General features: G+C 38.7%; 1 protein-coding gene across 1 annotated transcript in view; it reads left to right on the forward strand.

Annotated features, from left to right (window-relative positions):
- Klhl28 (kelch like family member 28) overlaps positions 1-19,020 on the forward strand; it is a 33,081-nt gene that overhangs the window by 3,847 nt on the left and 10,214 nt on the right. Inside the window, exon 2 of the mRNA XM_057782885.1 lies at positions 12,242-13,140. Coding sequence (XP_057638868.1) covers positions 12,242-13,140 — 899 coding nt within the window. The remainder of the gene's footprint in view (positions 1-12,241; positions 13,141-19,020) is intronic.

Raw genomic sequence — 19,020 nt, forward strand, 5'->3', positions numbered from 1 at the left:
ATTGCTGGGTCCAGGGGTAGGTTGATCCCAATTTTTCTGAGAAACCGCCACACTGATTTCCAAAGTGGTTGCACAAGTTTGCAGTCCCACCAGCAATGGATGAGGGTACCCCTTTCTCCACAACCTCTCCAGCAAAGGCTATCCTTGGTGTTTTTGATTTTAGCCATTCTGACAGGTGTAAGATGATATCTCAAAGTTGTTTTGATTTGCATTTCTCTGATCGCTAAGGAGGTTGAGCATGACCTTAAGTATCTTTTGGCCATTTTAACTTCTTCTGTTGAGAATTCTCTGTTCAGTTCAGTGCCCCATTTTTTAATTGGGTTAATTATCCTTTTAAAGTCTAGTTTCTTGAGTTCTTTATATATTTTGGAGATCAGACCTTTGTCTGTTGCGGGGTTGGTGAAGATCTTCTCCCAGTCAGTAGGCTGCCTTTTTGTCTTAATGACAGTGTCCTTTGCTTTACAGAAGCTTCTCAGTTTCAGGAGGTCCCATTTATTCAATGTTGTCCTTAATGTCTGTGCTGCTGGGGTTATACATAGGAAGCGATCTCCAGTGCCCATATGTTGTAGGGTACTTCCCATTTTCTCTTCTATCAGGTTCAGTGTGTTCAGATTGATATTGAGGTCTTTGATCCATTTGGACTTGAGTTTTGTGCATGGTGATAGATATGGGTCTATTTTCATTCTTCTACAGGTTGACATCCAATTGTGCCAGCACCATTTGTTGAAGATGCTTTCTTTCTTCCATTGTATACTTTTAGCTCCTTTATCAAAAATCAGTTGTTCATAGGTTTGTGGGTTAAAATCCGGGTCTTCTATACGATTCCATTGGTCGACTTCTCTGTTTTTATGCCAGTACCACGCTGTTTTCATTACTGTAGCTCTGTAATAGAGTTTGAAGTCAGGGATGGTAATGCCTCCAGAAGTTCCTTTATTGTATAAGATTGTTTTGGCTATCCTGGGTTTTTTGTTTCTCCATATAAAGTTGATTATTGTCCTTTCAAGATCTGTGAAGAATTTTGATGGGATTTTAATGGGGATTGCATTGAATCTATAAATTGCCCTTGGTAGAATTGCCATTTTTACTATGTTGATTCTCCCAATCCAAGAGCAAGGGAGATCCTTCCATTTTCTGGTATCCTCTTCAATTTCTTTCTTCAATGCCTTAAAGTTTTTGTCAAATAGATCTTTCACTTCCTTGGTTAGAGTTACCCCAAGATATTTTATGCTGTTTGTGGCTATCGTGAAAGGTGATGATTCTCTTATTTCTCTCTCTGCTTCCAGATCCTTTGTGTATAAGAGGGCGACTGATTTTTTGGAGTTGATCTTGTATCCTGCCACATTACTAAAGGCGTTTATCAGCTGTAGGAGTTCTTTGGAGGAGTTTTTGGGGTCGCTCATGTACACTATCATATCATCTGCAAATAATGCAAGTTTAACTTCTTCCTTTCCAATTTGAATCCCCTTTATCCCCTTATGTTGTCTTATTGCTATTGCTAAAACTTCGAGAACTATATTGAAGAGGTATGGAGAGAGTGGACAGCCTTGGCGTGTTCCTGATTTTAGTGGGATGGCTTTAAGTTTCTCTCCATTTAATTTGATATTAGCTGTCGGCTTGCTGTATATAGCTTTAATTATATTTAGGTATGACCCTTGTATCCCTAATCTCTCCAAGACTTTTATCATAAAGGGATGTTGAATTTTGTCAAATGCTTTTTCAGCATCTAATGAAACGATCATATGGTTTTTTTCTTTCAGTTTATTTATATGATGGATTACATTGATAGATTTGCGTATGTTAAACCAGCCCTGCATCTCTGGTATGAAGCCTACTTGATCATAATGGATAATTTTTCTAATGTGTTCTTGGATTCGGTTTGCCAGAATTTTGTTGAGGATTTTTGCGTCGATGTTCATGAGTGAGATTGGCCTGTAATTCTCTTTCTTGGTTGTGTCTTTGTGTGGTTTTGGTATCAGAGTTACTGTAGCTTCATAAAAGGAATTTGGCAATGACTCTTCTGTTTCTATATTGTGAAATACATTAAGGAGAATAGGTATTAGGTCTTCTTGGAAGTTCTGGTAGAATTCTGCATTGAAACCATCTGGTCCTGGACTTTTTTTGGAAGGGAGGTTTTTGATAACAGCTTCTAATTCTTCACGACTAACCGGTCTATTTAGGTTGTTCACCTGGTCCTGGTTTAACTTTGGTAAATGGTATTTATCTAAAAAAGCGTCCATTTCTTTTACATTTTCCAGTTTTGTGGCATACAGGCCTTTGTAGTAAGATCTAATGATTCTCTGAATTTCCTCTGTGTCTGTGGTTATGTCTCCCTTTTCATTTCTGATCTTATTAATTTGCAAATTCTCTCTCTGCCGTTTGATTAGTTTGGATAGGGGTTTATCAATCTTGTTGATTTTCTCCAGGAACCAGCTTTTTGATTCATTGATTCTTTCAATTGTTTTCTGTGTCTCTATTTTGTTGATTTCAGCCCTCAGTTTGATTATTTCCAGTCTTCTACCCCTTCTAGGTGAGTCTGCTTCTTTTTTTTTCTAGAGCTTTCAGGTGGGCTGTTAAGTCTCCAATGTGTGCTTTCTCTGTTTTCTTTAAGTGGGCAGTTAGTGCTATGAACTTTCCTCTCAGAACTGCTTTCATAGTGTCCCATAGGTTTGAGTATGTTGTTTCTTTATTTTCATTGTCTTCAAGGAAGAGTTTAATTTCTTTCTTTATTTCTTCCTTAATCCAGGAATGGTTCAGTAGTTGACTATTCAGTTTCCATGAGTTTGTAGGCTTTCTGGGGGTAGCATTGTTGCAGAATTCTAGCTTTAATCCATGGTGATCTGATAAGATACAGGTGGTTATTAATATTTTTTTGTAACTGTGGATGTTTGCTTTGTTACCGAGTATGTGGTCGATTTTTGAGAAGGTTCCATGAGCTGCAGAGAAGAAGGTATATTCTTTCCTATTTGGGTGGAATATTCTATAGATGTCTGTTAAGTCCATTTGATTCATTACCTCCATTAATTCTCTTATTTCTCTGTTAGGTTTCTGTCTACTTGACCTGTCCATTGGTGAGAGAGGAGTATTAAAGTCTCCTACTATTAATGTGTGCGGTTTGATGGCTGCCTTGAGTTTTAACAATGTTTCTTTTACGTACGTGGGTGCTTTTATATTAGGGGCATAGATATTCAGGATTGAGACTTCATCCTGATGAATTGTTCCTGTTATGAGTAGAAAATGTCCCTCTCCATCTCTCCTGATTGATTTAAGTTTGAAGTCAACTTTGTTAGAAATTAGTATGGCCACCCCTGCTTGTTTCTTAGGTCCATTTACTTGATAAGCCTTATCCCAACCCTTTATTCTGAGTAGGTGCCTGTCTTTGTGGTTGAGGTGTGTTTCTTGTAAACAGCAGAATGTTGGATCCTGTTTTCGTATCCAATCTCTTAGTCTGTGCCTTTTTATAGGAGAGTTGAGTCCATTGACATTAAGTGATATTAATGACCAGTGGTTGTTAACTCCGGTCATTTTTTAAGTTGGAAATTTTGTGTGTTCCCCTTCTTTGTGTTGCGCTGGTGAAGGGTCTCTAGTTGTCTGAGATATTGTGGTCATTGTTGGACTCCTTGGTTAGTGATTTTCCTTCTATTACTTTCTGTAAGGCTGGATTAGTGGCTACGTATTGTTTAAATTTGTTTTTATCCTGGAAAATTTTGTTTTCTCCATTTATAGTGAACGAAAGCTTGGCTGGGTATAGTAGTCTGGGCTTGCATCCATGGTCTCTTAGTTTCTGCAGTACATCTATCCAGGACCTTCTGGCTTTCATGGTTTCCATAGAGAAGTCAGGTGTAAGTCTGATAGGTTTACCTTTATAAGTAACTTGGCCTTTTTCCTTTGCTGCTCTTAGTATTCTTTCTTTATTCTGTATGCTTTGTGTTTTGATTATTATATGGCGAGAGGATGTTTTTTTTTGATCCAGCCTATTCGGTGTTCTGTATGCTTCTTGAATCTTCATAGGTATATCTTTCTTTAGGTTGGGAAAGTTTTCTTCTATAATTTTATTAAGTATATTTTCTGGACCGTTGAGCTGCGCTTCTTCTCCTTCTTCTATTCCTATTATTCTTAGGTTTGGTCTTTTTATTGTGTCCCATATTTCCTGAATGTTTTGTGATGAGAATTTGTTGGCCTTGCTGTTTTCTTTCATCAGCGTGTTTATTTTCTCTATGGTATCTTCAGAATCTGAGATTCTTTCTTCTATCTCTTGTATTCTGTTGGTTATGCTTGCTTCTGTAGTCTCTATTCGTTTACCTAGATTTTCCCTGTCCAGCTGGCCTTCTGTTTGTGTTTTCTTCTTTGCCTCCATTTCAGTTTTTAAGTCTTGAACTGTTTCCATTATCTGTTTGATTGTTTTTCCTTGGTTTCCTAGGGTATCATTCACTGATTTACTCAATTCTTCAAACTTTCTGTTATACTTCTCATCCATTTCTATAAGGGCATTTTTTACATGTTGTTTAAGGGCGTCAATCACTTTCATAAAGTCAATTTTATCTACTTCTTCATGATTAAGGTGTTCATGTCCACCTGTTGGGAGGTCGCTGGGTTCTGGTGGTTTCATATAGTTTTTCAGATTGTTAGGTGAATTCTTGCATTGGCGCCTGCCCATCTCTTTCTCTGAATGCTCCCCTCTGGATCTTCTTTTACCGGATCAGGTCTCCTTGCCTACTGATGTACCTTCCCAGTGATGGCTCTCTGCAGTGCTAGTCTCCTGGTGTTATAGTGATGTCTCTCCTTGCTTGTTGCAGGCAGGCCAGTGAGACAAAGGAGGTCTCGCCTGCCTACTTGCCCTGAGGATTTGCCCCCAGCGCCAGACAGACTGAGCTGGATGGTGTTATGTGCCCAAAGAGGAAAGGGGACAGAAGGAAGAAGGGTTCTGGATGCAAGCTGGGTGGGACAAGAAGAGAGAGGCAGTATGGGGGGGTAGAGCCCCTGCAGGGAGCCCGGGGAGTATAGGGAGGGGGATGAGGGACTTCAGAGTTCCCTGTCCAGGGCTGCTTCCGCCGCCACTGGTCACAAACTCACCGCCCTGCTGTCTCTCCTGGTGCCGAGATCAGATCTCCGTGCAGGTTGGGTAGTTCGTAAACAAAGCGCCTACCTTGGTTGGTGCAGGCGGGCCAGTGAGACAAAGGAGGTCTCGCCTGCCTACTTGCCCTGAGGGTTTGCCCCCAGCGCCAGACAGACTGAGCTGGATGGTGTTATGTGTCCAAAGAGGAAAGGGGACAGAAGGAAGAAGGGTTCTGGATGCAAGCTGGGTGGGGCAAGAAGAGAGAGGCAGTATGGGGGGGTAGAGCCCCTGCAGGGAGCCCGGGGAGTATAGGGAGGGGATGAGGAACTTCAGAGTTCCCTGTCCAGGGCTGCTTCCGCCGCCACTGGTCACAAACTCACCGCCCTGCTGTCTCTCCTGGTGCCCTGTTTTTTGTTTTTGAACTTTTTGTTTTGTTTTGTTTTTTCTTTTGAATTTTTGAGACAGGATTTCTCAGTGTAGCCTTGGCTGTTCAGGAACTTATTTTGTAGACCAAGCTGTCCTTCAACTCAGAGATCTGCCTGCCTCTGCTTCTCAAATGCTGGGAATAAAGACATGTGCTAAAGAGCGGGGTTTTAATAATAAATACACTTTCTGTTGTGACAATAAACCTCATAAAATTGAAAGGAAGTAGTTAGGGCTATACTGAAAATTGCAAATTTGAGTAAAGCAAAATTTCAAAGATTTCCAAATAATTAACTAAGGTAGCAAATTGCAGGAAGGTATGTGCTACCTATCTTTGTTCTTTGAGCTGCTCTTAAGAAGGGTAAACACAGGTGCTCTAGATGCATGCTTTATTTCCAGAGTCAGAGGTGATGAATTTGTCATATGAATCACTGAAGCAGGTTTTCTTTGTCCAACAGCCCCCAATCATGACATGGAGACTTAATTTTAGTTATGAATGCTCGACCTTAGCTTATGCTTGTCCCACTAGCTCTTATAACTTAATTTAACCTGTTTCTCTTTATCTACATTTTGCTTTGGGGCTTTTCCCTTTCCTTCATTCTGTTCGTCCTTCTTTCCTGCTTTGGCTGGCTGGAGGCTGGCTAGATGGCTGGCCCTGGGCATCTCCTCTTCCTCCCTCGTTCTTTCTCTAGCCTAGATTCCTCTTCTTACTTATTCTCTCTGTTCTCCAGCCCCGCCATTCAGCTTTTTATTAAACCAATCAGGTGCCTTAAGCAGGCAAGGTAAAACAAATGCAACACATCTTTACATAGCTAAACAATTATTCTGCAACATAAAACAAATGCAACACATCTTTACATAGTTAAGTAAATATTCTTTCCACAAAAAGTTCACTTTATGCCTTTCTGTGTTCTTACCCAAATTTTATAAACATCCCTGAAATATTGGAAATGAAAATAAATTCTGTAGACCATAAGGACGTGTATAGTTTAAGAAGTTGTCCTTAATAAGTACAATGAAAATGAAAGGTTATTAGCCAATAATTTAGTCCATTTATTGTGTGCTATGTGCTGAATTCTGTGCTAATACTTAGCAAATATTAACTCATGTAATACTCATAACAACCGATAGAGGCTCTGTATTCTTTATTTGTATTAGATTTATTTTAAGGATCAGAAGAAGAAAGTCAATTTGGCTGTTTGCTTAGAGCTTTTGGAAGATTGGTGAAAGGGAAAAGGGTGCTAAAACCGTAGGATAAAATTTGATTTTCTTTCATAATTATCCTTTATATTCTTATGTATTATTTGATTATATATTTTTATCTACCCTTTTTCTGTTTCGGTTCTGATTCTTGTTAGTTAATTGCGTCAGAGCTTTAATTAGGTTAAGGAATTATGAGCTATTGTTGTTGTTGTTTTGAAACAGGGTCTCCCTATATAGCCCTTGCTTTCTGCTTTGTGTTCCAAACCTAAAACATAAGGATTTATGTTAGTGACAGGCGGGTAATTTTACTTTTGTTTCTCTAGATATAATGAAAATAATTTTCAGGGAGCATGCAATGTTGCCACTTTATTCTGTAGATGGTAAGCTCATATTATAACTGGTTGAAATCTAAGGAAAGGTGAACAAAGGGAAAAGAACTTAATGACAGAGCAGTTATGATAAACATCTGATTTGTTAAAACACATTATATATACTCTCATTTCTTCTCTATTTACTTGCTGTGGCTGTGATCTATATTTATATGGTGGTAGTTAATTGCCTCCCAGCTGATTTCAGCAGCACTTCTTTGTAGCTTATATGTCAATTAAGTAGATAGGTATTAAACTCGCAGCCTGATCTTTATTACCTTGGTTTTAGAACCTAAAATTGTGAAGCCGTCTTTTAACATATTATGGGTATTGTCACAACATAAATATCATTAGAAATGAACTACAATGCTGTTACCTTGTTGAAACTTAGACATTGATACTGTTTGTTCAATATTAACTAACTCAGTTCATAGATGTATGGTACTCTTAAGTATTCGTTTTAACAAAAGTTAAAACAAAAAATATGGCTAGCATGTAGAGGCAATTCAGTATATCAAATCAACTATTAGACCATCAACAGAAGGGAGTTGTTACTACCTGGATTCCTCTTTGGTTTGTTCTAATGCCCTGATATAGTGTTTATGTGTTCTGGACGTTTACACCTGTGTACATTTATCCTTTGTTCTTTATAGCCTTATTTTTTTTAGATTTGTTTGTTTGAGACAGGATCTCACCCCTTATCCCCAGATGGGCTGGAACTCATCATAAATTCTCCTGCCTCAGCCACCTAAGTGCTTGGATTAAAGATGTGAACCACCAGTCTCAGCTCTGAAATTACATATTATATGTATTTATATATTAAATTAACATATGCCCAAGGTCGCTCACTGTTAGGTAGGTTGGCTGTTAGGTAGCCAAATGTGGACTTAACTCAGACCTGTCTGGCTCTAGTTCATATTTTCTTCACTGTTCTTTCCTGTTTTCAGTGGTACTTGTCCTTCCTTCTCCATAAGACTGTTATTTAGATAAAGAAATAAAGAAAATTATTTCATAGCATGGGGTTTGAAGATCAGAAATAATATTTTCTTTGAGTTACTTTTTGACATTTACGAATAGATAACTGAGAACCAAAGATAATAAAAGTTATGAATATTGACTACAAGTAAACTTTGCAGTATTCTGGCTAGAAATAGTTGACCTGATGCTCAGGGTTCACAAGCTTAGAACTTGTCAGGAGAGCTGAAGCAGGCTGTCTAGCCTCCTCCGCTCTGTGTTCTCGGGGTTCACAAGGGTGGGATACGTCAGGAGCTGAAGCAGGCTGTCCTCCACTCTGTGCTCTCTCACTCTCTCTATCCACGATGGAACACATGAAGATTCATTTCAATTAGGCCCCTAAGTGATACTGATACTTTTGGTACAAAGACCATGTTTTAAACCCTATATCTACCGGGCGGTGGTGGCGGACACCTTTAATCCCAGCACTCGGGAGGCAGAGGCAGGCGGATCTCTGTGAGTTCGAGACCAGTCTGGTCTACAAGAGCTAGTTCCAGGACAGGCTCCAAAACCACAGAGAAACCCTGTCTCGAAAAACCAAAAACCAAAAACCAAAAAAAAAAAAAAAACCCTATATTTGAATAACTTCTGTAAATTTTTAAGACATATTTCTTGAGAAAGGAAAGAGATCACATTAGAATTTTTGATAATGGAATATGATAAACCTAGTGTGTCATTAATTTTAAGTTCCTATTTTAACCTTCCCCCTTTTGATAATTACTTTAGTTGAGCATTAAAAAATATGATTTACTTATGTAACTTTAATTCCCAATAATTGTTTTTAGTCTAAACATTTTTAATTTCAATTACTGTTTGTGTGAGAGAGAGGGGAGAAAGAAAGAGAGAACGATGTGTCATTCACATGTATTGAGGTCAAAGAACAACTTTTGGGAGTCAGTTCTCTCTTTTCACTGTGAGTTTTGGGGATCAACTCAAACTCAGCCTTGAGACCTGAATAGCAAAGCGTTTTCACCTACTGGCCAGTATGGTGGAAGAAGCATGTACAAGTGTTCTTTACCAAGGACCTTTCTTCGTCTATTTTTAATTTTTGATAGTTATTATTAATCTGGTATGAAATAAACTGATGTTTGAAATGAATAGTTGGCACATTGGCTAAATGACATGAGGACGTACTGTAAGGATGTAAGTGTGTGGATGCAGCCGTAGTACCTTATTGACCCTGCGTGAGCCAGGACGCAGAGGGCTCTTAGGAGCTGATGTGGGCACCACTCACTAGCCTTTCCATCTGTCCTGTAAGTGTGTCGTGAGTTAGGTTCTTCCACATTCCTGCCATGATGATGTCCATGGGTGAGGGGTTACCCCCACGCTTTTAGAATAGAGTCACTGAATATAAAACTGCTCACCTTCAGAGTGTAGGCTGGGATCCTTAAGAACTAGTAGGAAGTCAGGCAGCCAGCTTCTGTTGTCTGGCACTGTCCTTTTCTATGTGTGGGTCGAGGATCTAGGCAGTTACTCTAGAGCTGTTCTTTCTGCTGCCTAAGAACTAAACTGTCTAAATCTAACATATCATCCAAATCCTCATGTGGCTCACTGCATCTTTACTGATAGAATAGTCAGGCATTGGCCCTGCCCCAGTAGACAGTAAGCAAGCTCCCTTCCTTTTTTGGTACACATAGAAGAGAGTTACTTTTTAGGTGGGAAAACTAAAGTATTCTTAAGGCTAATATTGTTACTGATAAGTAACATCTAATAAGTGTTGCAGGTACATGCCTGCAACAAAAAGACATTTCCCCCTTGTTGTTTTGCTGTGCTATGCACATGAGAAAACTGAGGCTTTAAGGTGACCTTCACAGGGTCATACAGTTATTAAACAGTTTAGACAATACTATAAACTAAGCAGTCTGATTCTAGAACTAAGTCTCTTGAAATTATATTTGTTGTGCCTCTCTGTATCTGTGTAATATGTATCACATATGTGCTTATGTATTGTGTGTGCACACATGTTATTTACAAGTTATATTGTGTTATGCTTGTATACTATCTGTACCACAGACCCTAGAATGAGTTTCTTATCTAATACTAAGAGGTAGTGCGACATAGAAAGCGAACACCACTCAGGTAAACGACTAAAAATATTCATGAAGACAAAGTTAGTGCAATTGTTGAGACCTTACTGATCAACACTATTATAAGCATTTCATATTTATAAATTCAGCTAATCCTCAAATTTACCCTTACTATAATTGAGCAGCATTTATCCCCTGACTTATCACATAACCCTCAGTTTTCCTTCTCTCTAGACTCAGTATCCTCAGTTCTATTACTCATTTGACATGATCTGAATTCTTCTCTTCAGTGGGTATTTGTTTCAGTTCCCTTTAGGGTGATGCATCTATGTGAACTGACATTTTAGAACAAAGTCTCCTTTCTGACATTCCATGCAATATAATTCTATTAGTGAAGCTTAAACCCACATTAAATTAAGTGTTAAAGTAGTACTGAGGCCGGGCGATGGTGGCGCACGCCTTTAATCCCAGCACTCGGGAGGCAGAGGCAGACGGATCTCTGTGAGTTCGAGACCAGCCTGGAATATAGAGCTAGTTCCAGGACAGGCTCCAAAGCCACAGAGAAACCCTGTCTCGAAAAAACCAAAAAATAAATAAATAAATAAATAAATAAATAAATAAATAGGTACTGAGATTAAAATCCCTAAACCCTTAAACCATCTCTCAGATCAGTTATTTCTCTCCTTTATGCTTGTGCCAATATTTTGGAATGTTGATATTTTAATCCCTATTAAAATTACGTTAAATGTCAGGTCTTTTAGGATCCTTAATTTGTTGTCCAGTGTTTTTGCTGCCCCTCCTGTCATTTCATGATCACTACAAAGGACATGGGCAGAGCCAGAGTGTGGTCATCCTGATTCTACAGTCCTCCACTAGAATCATCCCCCCAGGCCCTGTTCTTTTAGTAGTATGCACTTGCATTTGCTCATTTGCCTACCTGGACTAAATTATAGGTTTAGATTTGTTTTCAAAAATCTCGAGAGGCATTATAAAATTCTTTATTAGTCTCGAAAGATACAAATACACTTTTTTGATAGAAAACCCTAAATTCGCCGTGAGAAGAAATGAAGTCTCTGATGTGCCTTATTATTGTTAGCCCCTTTAGACTGACTTAATCCATTTTAGGCAATCACAAATCATATCCGTGCTAATTTTAGAGTATTATCTGGAGTTAAGATGAATCTTCTTAGACTGTTTATAAGATTTAGTCTCACTTTTGAGATTAGTGTCCAGTCCTGTATCTCTGGAATCTCAAATGTAGGTCTTTGTAACTATCTTGGAATGTAATTGTTTAGTCTGGGAGAAATATGTTCTTATAAAGTATCTAACTCTTGCTTTTCAACCTTTCTATTTTCCATTGACCTTGTTCATTGTTCACTGTTCAGCCTGACTATAATTCTCCTTGATAAATCAGATAAATGAGAGTGGGGGTTACAAATCTGCACGTATATACTTAAGTTAACCTCATGTAAAGGATAGACTTTTAGAGAAATTTAATTTTAACCTAGACTGAGGAGGGTGAAAAAGGAAAGATTATAGTCAATACTTAACACTTACTAAGAAAACAATTGGGAAATAGTACGTTTTATAGAGAGCTATAACATTAATACTCATATGAGCATTATTGGAATGAAAGACTATTATGGGCAAGAATATGAGGTCATAGGAAGAGGCAATTTAATGAAGTGAACCTCATGTACGATATGGAACCATATGTGCTATATATCCTTTATATGGAACTTTATGCTTTACAAAGTCACTGTCAGTTGGTATTATTGGTGCTATTCTTGAAAAAAGAGGGTTTCAAAACTAATTTGGCTGTAAGCAATTTTTTCTCCATATATTTGTATTTTATTGTAGTGCTTGCTGAGTCTTTAATGAAAATAATCAATGGAACATTTAGTTTATATCTAAAAGTCCATATGGTTTGGCCTTATCATAGAACAATTTGGGTCTCCACTTTCTAATCTCTATAACAAAGGAGTTGCATTAGATGATAAATTCCTTTATCTCTTAAAGCCTCTGTTTTAGTGTTCACTGTTTAAAACCCAGCAAAGTAGTGAATAAATAAGTCTGACTTGTGCACTTTGGGACACAGGCTCACATTGGCATGGCATTTTGAAATAACCATCTGTGTCTTTTACTTTCTGTAGATGGACCACACAGCCCCAACCTACATGCTTGCTAACCTAACCCACTTGCATTCAGAACAACTTCTGCAGGGTTTGAATCTCCTTCGTCAGCATCACGAACTCTGTGACATCATTCTTCGAGTAGGTGATGTTAAAATTCATGCTCATAAAGTGGTTCTTGCCAGCATCAGCCCATACTTCAAGGCTATGTTCACTGGAAACCTGTCTGAGAAGGAGAACAGCGAGGTTGAGTTCCAGTGCATTGATGAAGCTGCGCTGCAGGCCATCGTGGAGTACGCCTACACGGGGACAGTTTTCATCTCTCAGGACACCGTTGAATCTCTCCTGCCAGCAGCAAACCTGCTCCAGATAAAACTTGTCCTGAAGGAATGTTGTGCATTTCTTGAAAGCCAGCTTGACCCTGGTAACTGTATTGGAATTTCCCGTTTTGCAGAGACATATGGTTGTCATGACCTTTATTTGGCGGCTACTAAATACATATGCCAGAATTTCGAATCTGTTTGCCAGACAGAAGAGTTTTTTGAGCTTACACATGCTGATTTGGATGAAATTGTCTCCAATGACTGCTTGAATGTAGCTACCGAAGAGACAGTTTTTTATGCATTAGAGTCTTGGATCAAGTATGATGTGCAAGAACGCCAGAAATACTTAGCACAGCTGCTGAACAGTGTACGATTACCATTGCTGAGTGTTAAGTTCCTCACTAGGCTCTATGAAGCAAATCACCTTATCCGTGACGATCGTACTTGTAAACATCTCTTGAATGAAGCCCTAAAGTACCACTTCATGCCTGAACATAGACTCTCGCATCAGACAGTCTTGATGACGCGACCTCGCTGTGCTCCCAAAGTATTGTGTGCAGTAGGAGGAAAATCTGGACTCTTTGCCTGTTTGGATAGGTAAATAACTGGATTTTTTAAAGGAGTAATATTATCACATATTGTGCTTTTTAAATGTGCTAATTTTCTGTATTTAAGAAATATTTTTATTTTCCTTTCATTTGCCATTTTGATGTTCTTTCTCTCCTTTTGATTTCCTAAATTATTTATGAGAGTATTTTAATCATATCTCCATACATTCTCTATTATACTCAATTATTAGTCCTTCCTTCACCCCAAGTGTGTACATTGATCTATCCTGGTTATATACTAATTTTCTAATGTTTATTTCTTCTTCCTTCTCCTCCTCTTCCTTGTTCTCCCCTTTCCTCTGTCCTCACGCTTCAGCCTCTCCTCCTCTTCCTCTTAACAGTGTGCTAAAGAAGAGAGCTAGGAATCTGAGATGAGGGCAGACGGAGGAGTAGGCTTGAATGAAGATAGTTGATTAGAAGAACATTAAGGAAATGAGAAAATAAACTACCCTAAATAACTTTCATGTGAAATTGTTTTCATTTTGTTTTTACAATTGTAAAAAAAGTTTTTATTTTCCTAATATTTTACAGCAGGGATTGTCAGTCTGTTCTGTAAAGAGCCCAATAGACTATATCTCAGACTGGTGGGCCTTGTCTTTCTGTAGAGAGCCCAATAGACTATATCTCAGACTGGTGGGCCTTCTTGTCTTTGCTGCATCTACTTAATTCCACCTTTGTGAGATGAGAGCAACCAGAGGCAGTATATAAATGATTAAGCATGGATGTGTTCCAATAAAACTTTATTTGCAAAAATAGAGGGACTGAATTTAGGCCATGACTTTTGTTTGTCAACCCTTGATTTAGTTCTTTATGGAAGTCACCCTTTGACACTTACAACATAGCTGGAGGTTCTTTGTCTTTCCTTTCATAGAGGTCACTTTGTGAAAATGTTGAAGTTTGGCATATTCTTTCAATACTGTGGATTTCTTTCTTGCCATTTCCAAAACTCTGGTTAACTATTTTCTTTCTCTAATTGTAGGAAACTTGTTATATCATCAATGACAATTCATTTATTCTAATTTTAAATAAGTTTCACTGTGCATTTCCTTTCTAGCCTAGAAGTACTGTTATTAAGATTGGTCTACAAGTAGAGTATTGCCTGCGGTATTCACACATGTTAATTGTTTGACTCAGGCTTAAAAGAAAAGACTAATGGCATGAACTGAGTAACAGATGTGACAAAATTTCAAATATGAATATATATTGATAAAAATCCTTGTGTAATTTCCTTTTGGTTTCTCAAATATTAAAAACAATGAACTTGTCATTGAAAATTAGGAAAAAATTTTTTTTTCGAGACAGGGTTTCTCCATAACTTTTGGTTCCTGTCCTGGAACTACCTCTTGTAGACCAGGCTGGCCTCGAACTCACAGAGATCCACCTGCCTCTGCCTCCCGAGTGCTGGGATTAAAGGCGTGCTCCACCACCACCTGGCTAGGAAAATATTTTTATATTTACATCTAATAATCTTTTTCTCATTGTGTCTGTCATAGTAAACTTTAAAATATCATTTTTACAAAGATGTTTCCTGAAGCATTATTGATAACTATGGAAAAATTGGAACCAACCTGATGATTATTCAGTTTAATTCTACACCAAACAGTGCTAGATAAAGAGCCTTCAATAAGTCCATAATTTAGTGAAGAATGAAATTTTTTTTCGAGACAGGGTTTCTCTGTGGTTTTGGAGCCTGTCCTGGAACTAGCTCTTGTAGACCAGGCTGGTCTCGAACTCACAGAGATCCTCCTGCCTCTGCCTCCCAAGTGTTGGGATTAAAGGCGTGCGCCACCACCGCCCGGCAAGAATGAAATATTTTATATAGTATACTAATGCAATGATAAAGATAATTCTATGCAATTATTAAGGAGGAGTATTTATTCCATTTGGACAACTTAGGGGAGATTTTGTATGGAAGTTAGTGTTTAAGGTAAGTATTGAAATGAAAATAAGAGTCAAGCAAAGAAAGAGATAAGGAAATATGCAGAGACAAAGGCATGGTACAGTATAGGTCATAAAATATAAAAGCTGTTTGATAGTGAAAAATCAAAAGTTCTGACTGACTAGTGAGTGGTTGTCATCCTAAGCCATTTCTGATATTACTGTATGCCAATGAGAAGATGTTTATATATGTTACAAAAGAGTTTTAAAGGGGATAGTGTAATGATCAGACTTACATATCAGATCATTCTGACTGCATTTTAGAGAAACTCAGAAGAACCTTATTAAATAACCTCGGAGTGTGTAGATAAGAAGCTGTTGTAGAAGTACAGGCAAGGGGAGACGGATGTAAGTTCTAGTAGTTTAGAGTATTGGCTGCTTTTGCAGAAGTCCCAGGTTGGGTTCCCAGCACCCTTTGGCACTCACAACTATCTGTAACTCCTGTCCAAGAGATCTGACACCCTCTTCTAGATACCTTCTTCTGGCCCCTGTAGGCACCAGCCATGGAAGCATACACATATAACAAGAATAAATATCTTAATGAAAGAAAGAATGGGCAAGAAAATAGGGTAGTTTAAGAGATGTTTTGAGCCGGGCGGTGGTGGTGCACGCCTTTAATCCCAGCACTCGGGAGACAGAGGCAGGCAGATCTCTGGGAGTTCGAGTCCAGCCTGGTCTACAAGAGCTAGTTCCAGGACAGGAACCAAAAGCTATGGAGAAACCCTATCTCGAAAATCCAAAAAAAAAAAAAAGGAGATGTTTTGAGAGAGCAAATTGATGGGATTTGGTTCTTAGATGGATAGAGGAGAAGGATGCTGAAGGAGAGGGAGAAAGCAAATATGGATGAGATTTTGTAATTAATGATGAATTGAAAGTTTACTACCATGAAGGAGAAATACAAGACAGGGAGCCACTTTAAGGGGACAGTGTGTTCAGTTTCAGATACATGGAGATTGAGTACCTATTAAATATTCAAGTAAAAATGTCCTGCTGCTTATTGAATATGAGCGCGTTTATCAGTAATCTTGTCTTGAAATTTGGAAGTCCCACAGCATAGTTGGAAAGTCTAAATTAAGCTGGGCAGTGGTGGTACATGCCTATCTCCCAGCACGCAGGAGGCAGAGATAGGTGGAATCTCTGTGAGTTCGAGGCTATCCTGGACCACAAGTACTAGTTCTAGGGACAGGCTCCAAAACTACAGAGAAACCCTGTCTCGAAACCTCCCCCCCCAGAGAGAGAGAGAGAGACAGAGAGAAATTAAACAATGACATCTTTGATGGACTCTGTTACCAGAATAAGTGTCTTTTTATTTATTTATTTTATTTATTTATTTATTTTATTTATTTATTTATTTATTTATTTATTTATTTATTTTTGCCCAGTAAGAACATACAGAAAGGACAAAGGATTGATTAATGAATGTCAATCCAGAAACATTTTAGAGATGGAAAACCAAGAGTAAATAGTGTCATGGACCTCAAGGAATTTGTTTGTCAAGAAGGAGGGAATATGATCAACAAATTAAAGTGTAAAGAAAAGGTTCAGAAAGCTAACGATAGTAGCTGTTATATGTGGCAGTATAAAGACCACTAATGACTTTCATGTCAGCAGAATTGTCAGAATGTTGTAGGTATACCCTGTTGAGAAAGAGTGCGAAAAGTGAAGACAGCAATGGGCAAGTTGGGAAGGTCTGATTTTGTTTTATTTTGTTCTTGAATAGAAACATTGAGAATATTTGAAAGAAGATGCCAAGATAAAGAGGGGAGCAGGCTGAAGATGTAGGACAAAGAAATGGTCTTGAAACAGTAGGATAGTAACAGAAAAGAGGGAAGAAGATTAGAATATTTGTATATTCAGGTAGAACAGAGAAATGAAAGAAAGGGTCTGAGGAGATCCTGTTCTCTGGATTATATATATATATATATATATATATATATATATATATATATATATATATATGGCTTAAGGTCCGCTAGAGAAGAAAGTGTGGGTTGGTTAGGTAGTTTAGGAAATTGAGAAAAGAACCAAGCATCTCCCTAGGTAGAGTCATAAGGATGATAGTGTAATTGAGACTACTTTAAGTCATTGTGTGAACTCTCAGATGGATAAGTAGCAGCACAATTTATACTCCTCCCATGAAAGTATCAATATAACTGATCACCGTTTGTCCTTAGAAGACTTTATTGGAGCCAAGTGTAGTACTATACTCCTGTAATCCCAGGACTTAGGAGACTGGGACAGGAGGATAGCCATGAGCTTGAGGTCACCATGTGTTACCCAAGGAGTTCTAAGCAACCAAGCTTACATAGTGAAACACTGCTTCAAGATAAAAACTGCAGCACTCAGAATCATTAGGATGAGTACCTTTGTACAGTATCTGTTTCAATGAGTTACCTAACATGATTTAGGTAAGTGGAAATCCATGAATTCTGGGTAATCCACCTTAGAACTTCTGGTTTCATTTCCACTGTGAGGTTTTTGTTTTTTGTTTTTTTCTTACTCTAACCAAATATCTTATTTTGTAAGACCCCCTGGCTGTTTAGCAATTATTTAGCAGTATTAGCATGACCATGGAAGTGGATTTGCTCTAGAAGAGAGGGGTTTGGCTCCTTTGATTCCCTTTTGTGTGTTGCCAATAGCTTCTTCTACTATGTTATGATGTAGTAAAAGAAAAAAATGTGTTTGTCAGAGCCAGGCTCTCCCAGTGTTAAGAGCCATGAGCCAAATAAACTTCCATTGTTTATATTCTACCCAATCGGTAATTTTCTGTTAGGGCAGAAAATAACCTGACAGAACAGTAGGTGCCAGGAAGCAGGACTGTGGCTATAGCAAATGCTTGGAAGCACTGTGGAAACTGGGGAACGGATGCATGTTGATCAGATCTGAAGGGTTGTTCTAGGTTTTTATGGCTGAACATTAAAGACAGTTCTAGATTCAAGAAGAATCAGTCTGAATCTTCTTAGATATACCTGTACCATATGTGGCCAGCATATTGGGGGAAGTGTGGGTGGCTGTGATAGAGCCTTAGACAGATATAAGAACATGGACTGGAACTTGGAGGAAATGCCACCCTTGTCATGTAATTGCAAAGAACTTGTTAATAACTTGTGAAGAACGCATCCCTCATTTTACTAACACTGCCCCTGGGTAATAGGCTAGGCTATCTGGCTAAAGAATTTCTAAGCAGCTGTTTTGCTGTGTGGCTATTTTCAAGTAAATATACTTAAGATGTGAGAGGAAAGAAATGACCCAAAGATAGGATTTATAATTAAGTGAGAATTAGAATCGAAAAGTTGAGAAATTCACAGCCTTTGTGTGTCAAGTGTTAAAAAGGTTTGCTTAAGAACAAACCACAGCTGGGACCATGTGAATCCCACAGACTAAAGATGCCAGCATGGGTATGAGGATGCCAGAACCTCCCACCAGGAGGAAGAGAGACTGACAGACAGCATGTTGATAGTCTTTGTGGCTGCTCTTCTCCACAGAGCCGTAGCTCTAGGAGGGCAGAACATTTTAGGCCTAGGCCCAGGGCACGCTCCACAAACCTGCAGACCAAGGCCGCCTCAGGACTCTGGGCACAGCACTCAGCATAGCGTTCTGAATACTCCAGCTGTTGCTCAAGCAGGCCCAGATGCAGCTTGACCCACCAGAGGTTCAGAACGCAATCACTGTGGGCTTACCTACTTAAATAGAAAGCAGAAACAATGGTAGACCCATGCATAAATCTGTAAAGATGGAGCAGCTACAGAGAGCCCGCTCCTTAAGTGCTGAGCAACTAGGAGATGGGAGAACTCTAGGCCTTAAGACTGCACATACTGTGAGGTGTTGAGTGGCCTGAACCCAACAAAACCATACAAAGAGTTAAGGCTTTCTTGGGTCGTATGCTCCTAAATCCTACCCAGTATGCACAGCCCATGGAGTCAAAGGCGAT

Source organism: Chionomys nivalis, chromosome 10, assembly GCF_950005125.1.
Source record: "Chionomys nivalis chromosome 10, mChiNiv1.1, whole genome shotgun sequence".
NCBI classification, from domain to species: Eukaryota; Metazoa; Chordata; class Mammalia; order Rodentia; family Cricetidae; genus Chionomys; species Chionomys nivalis.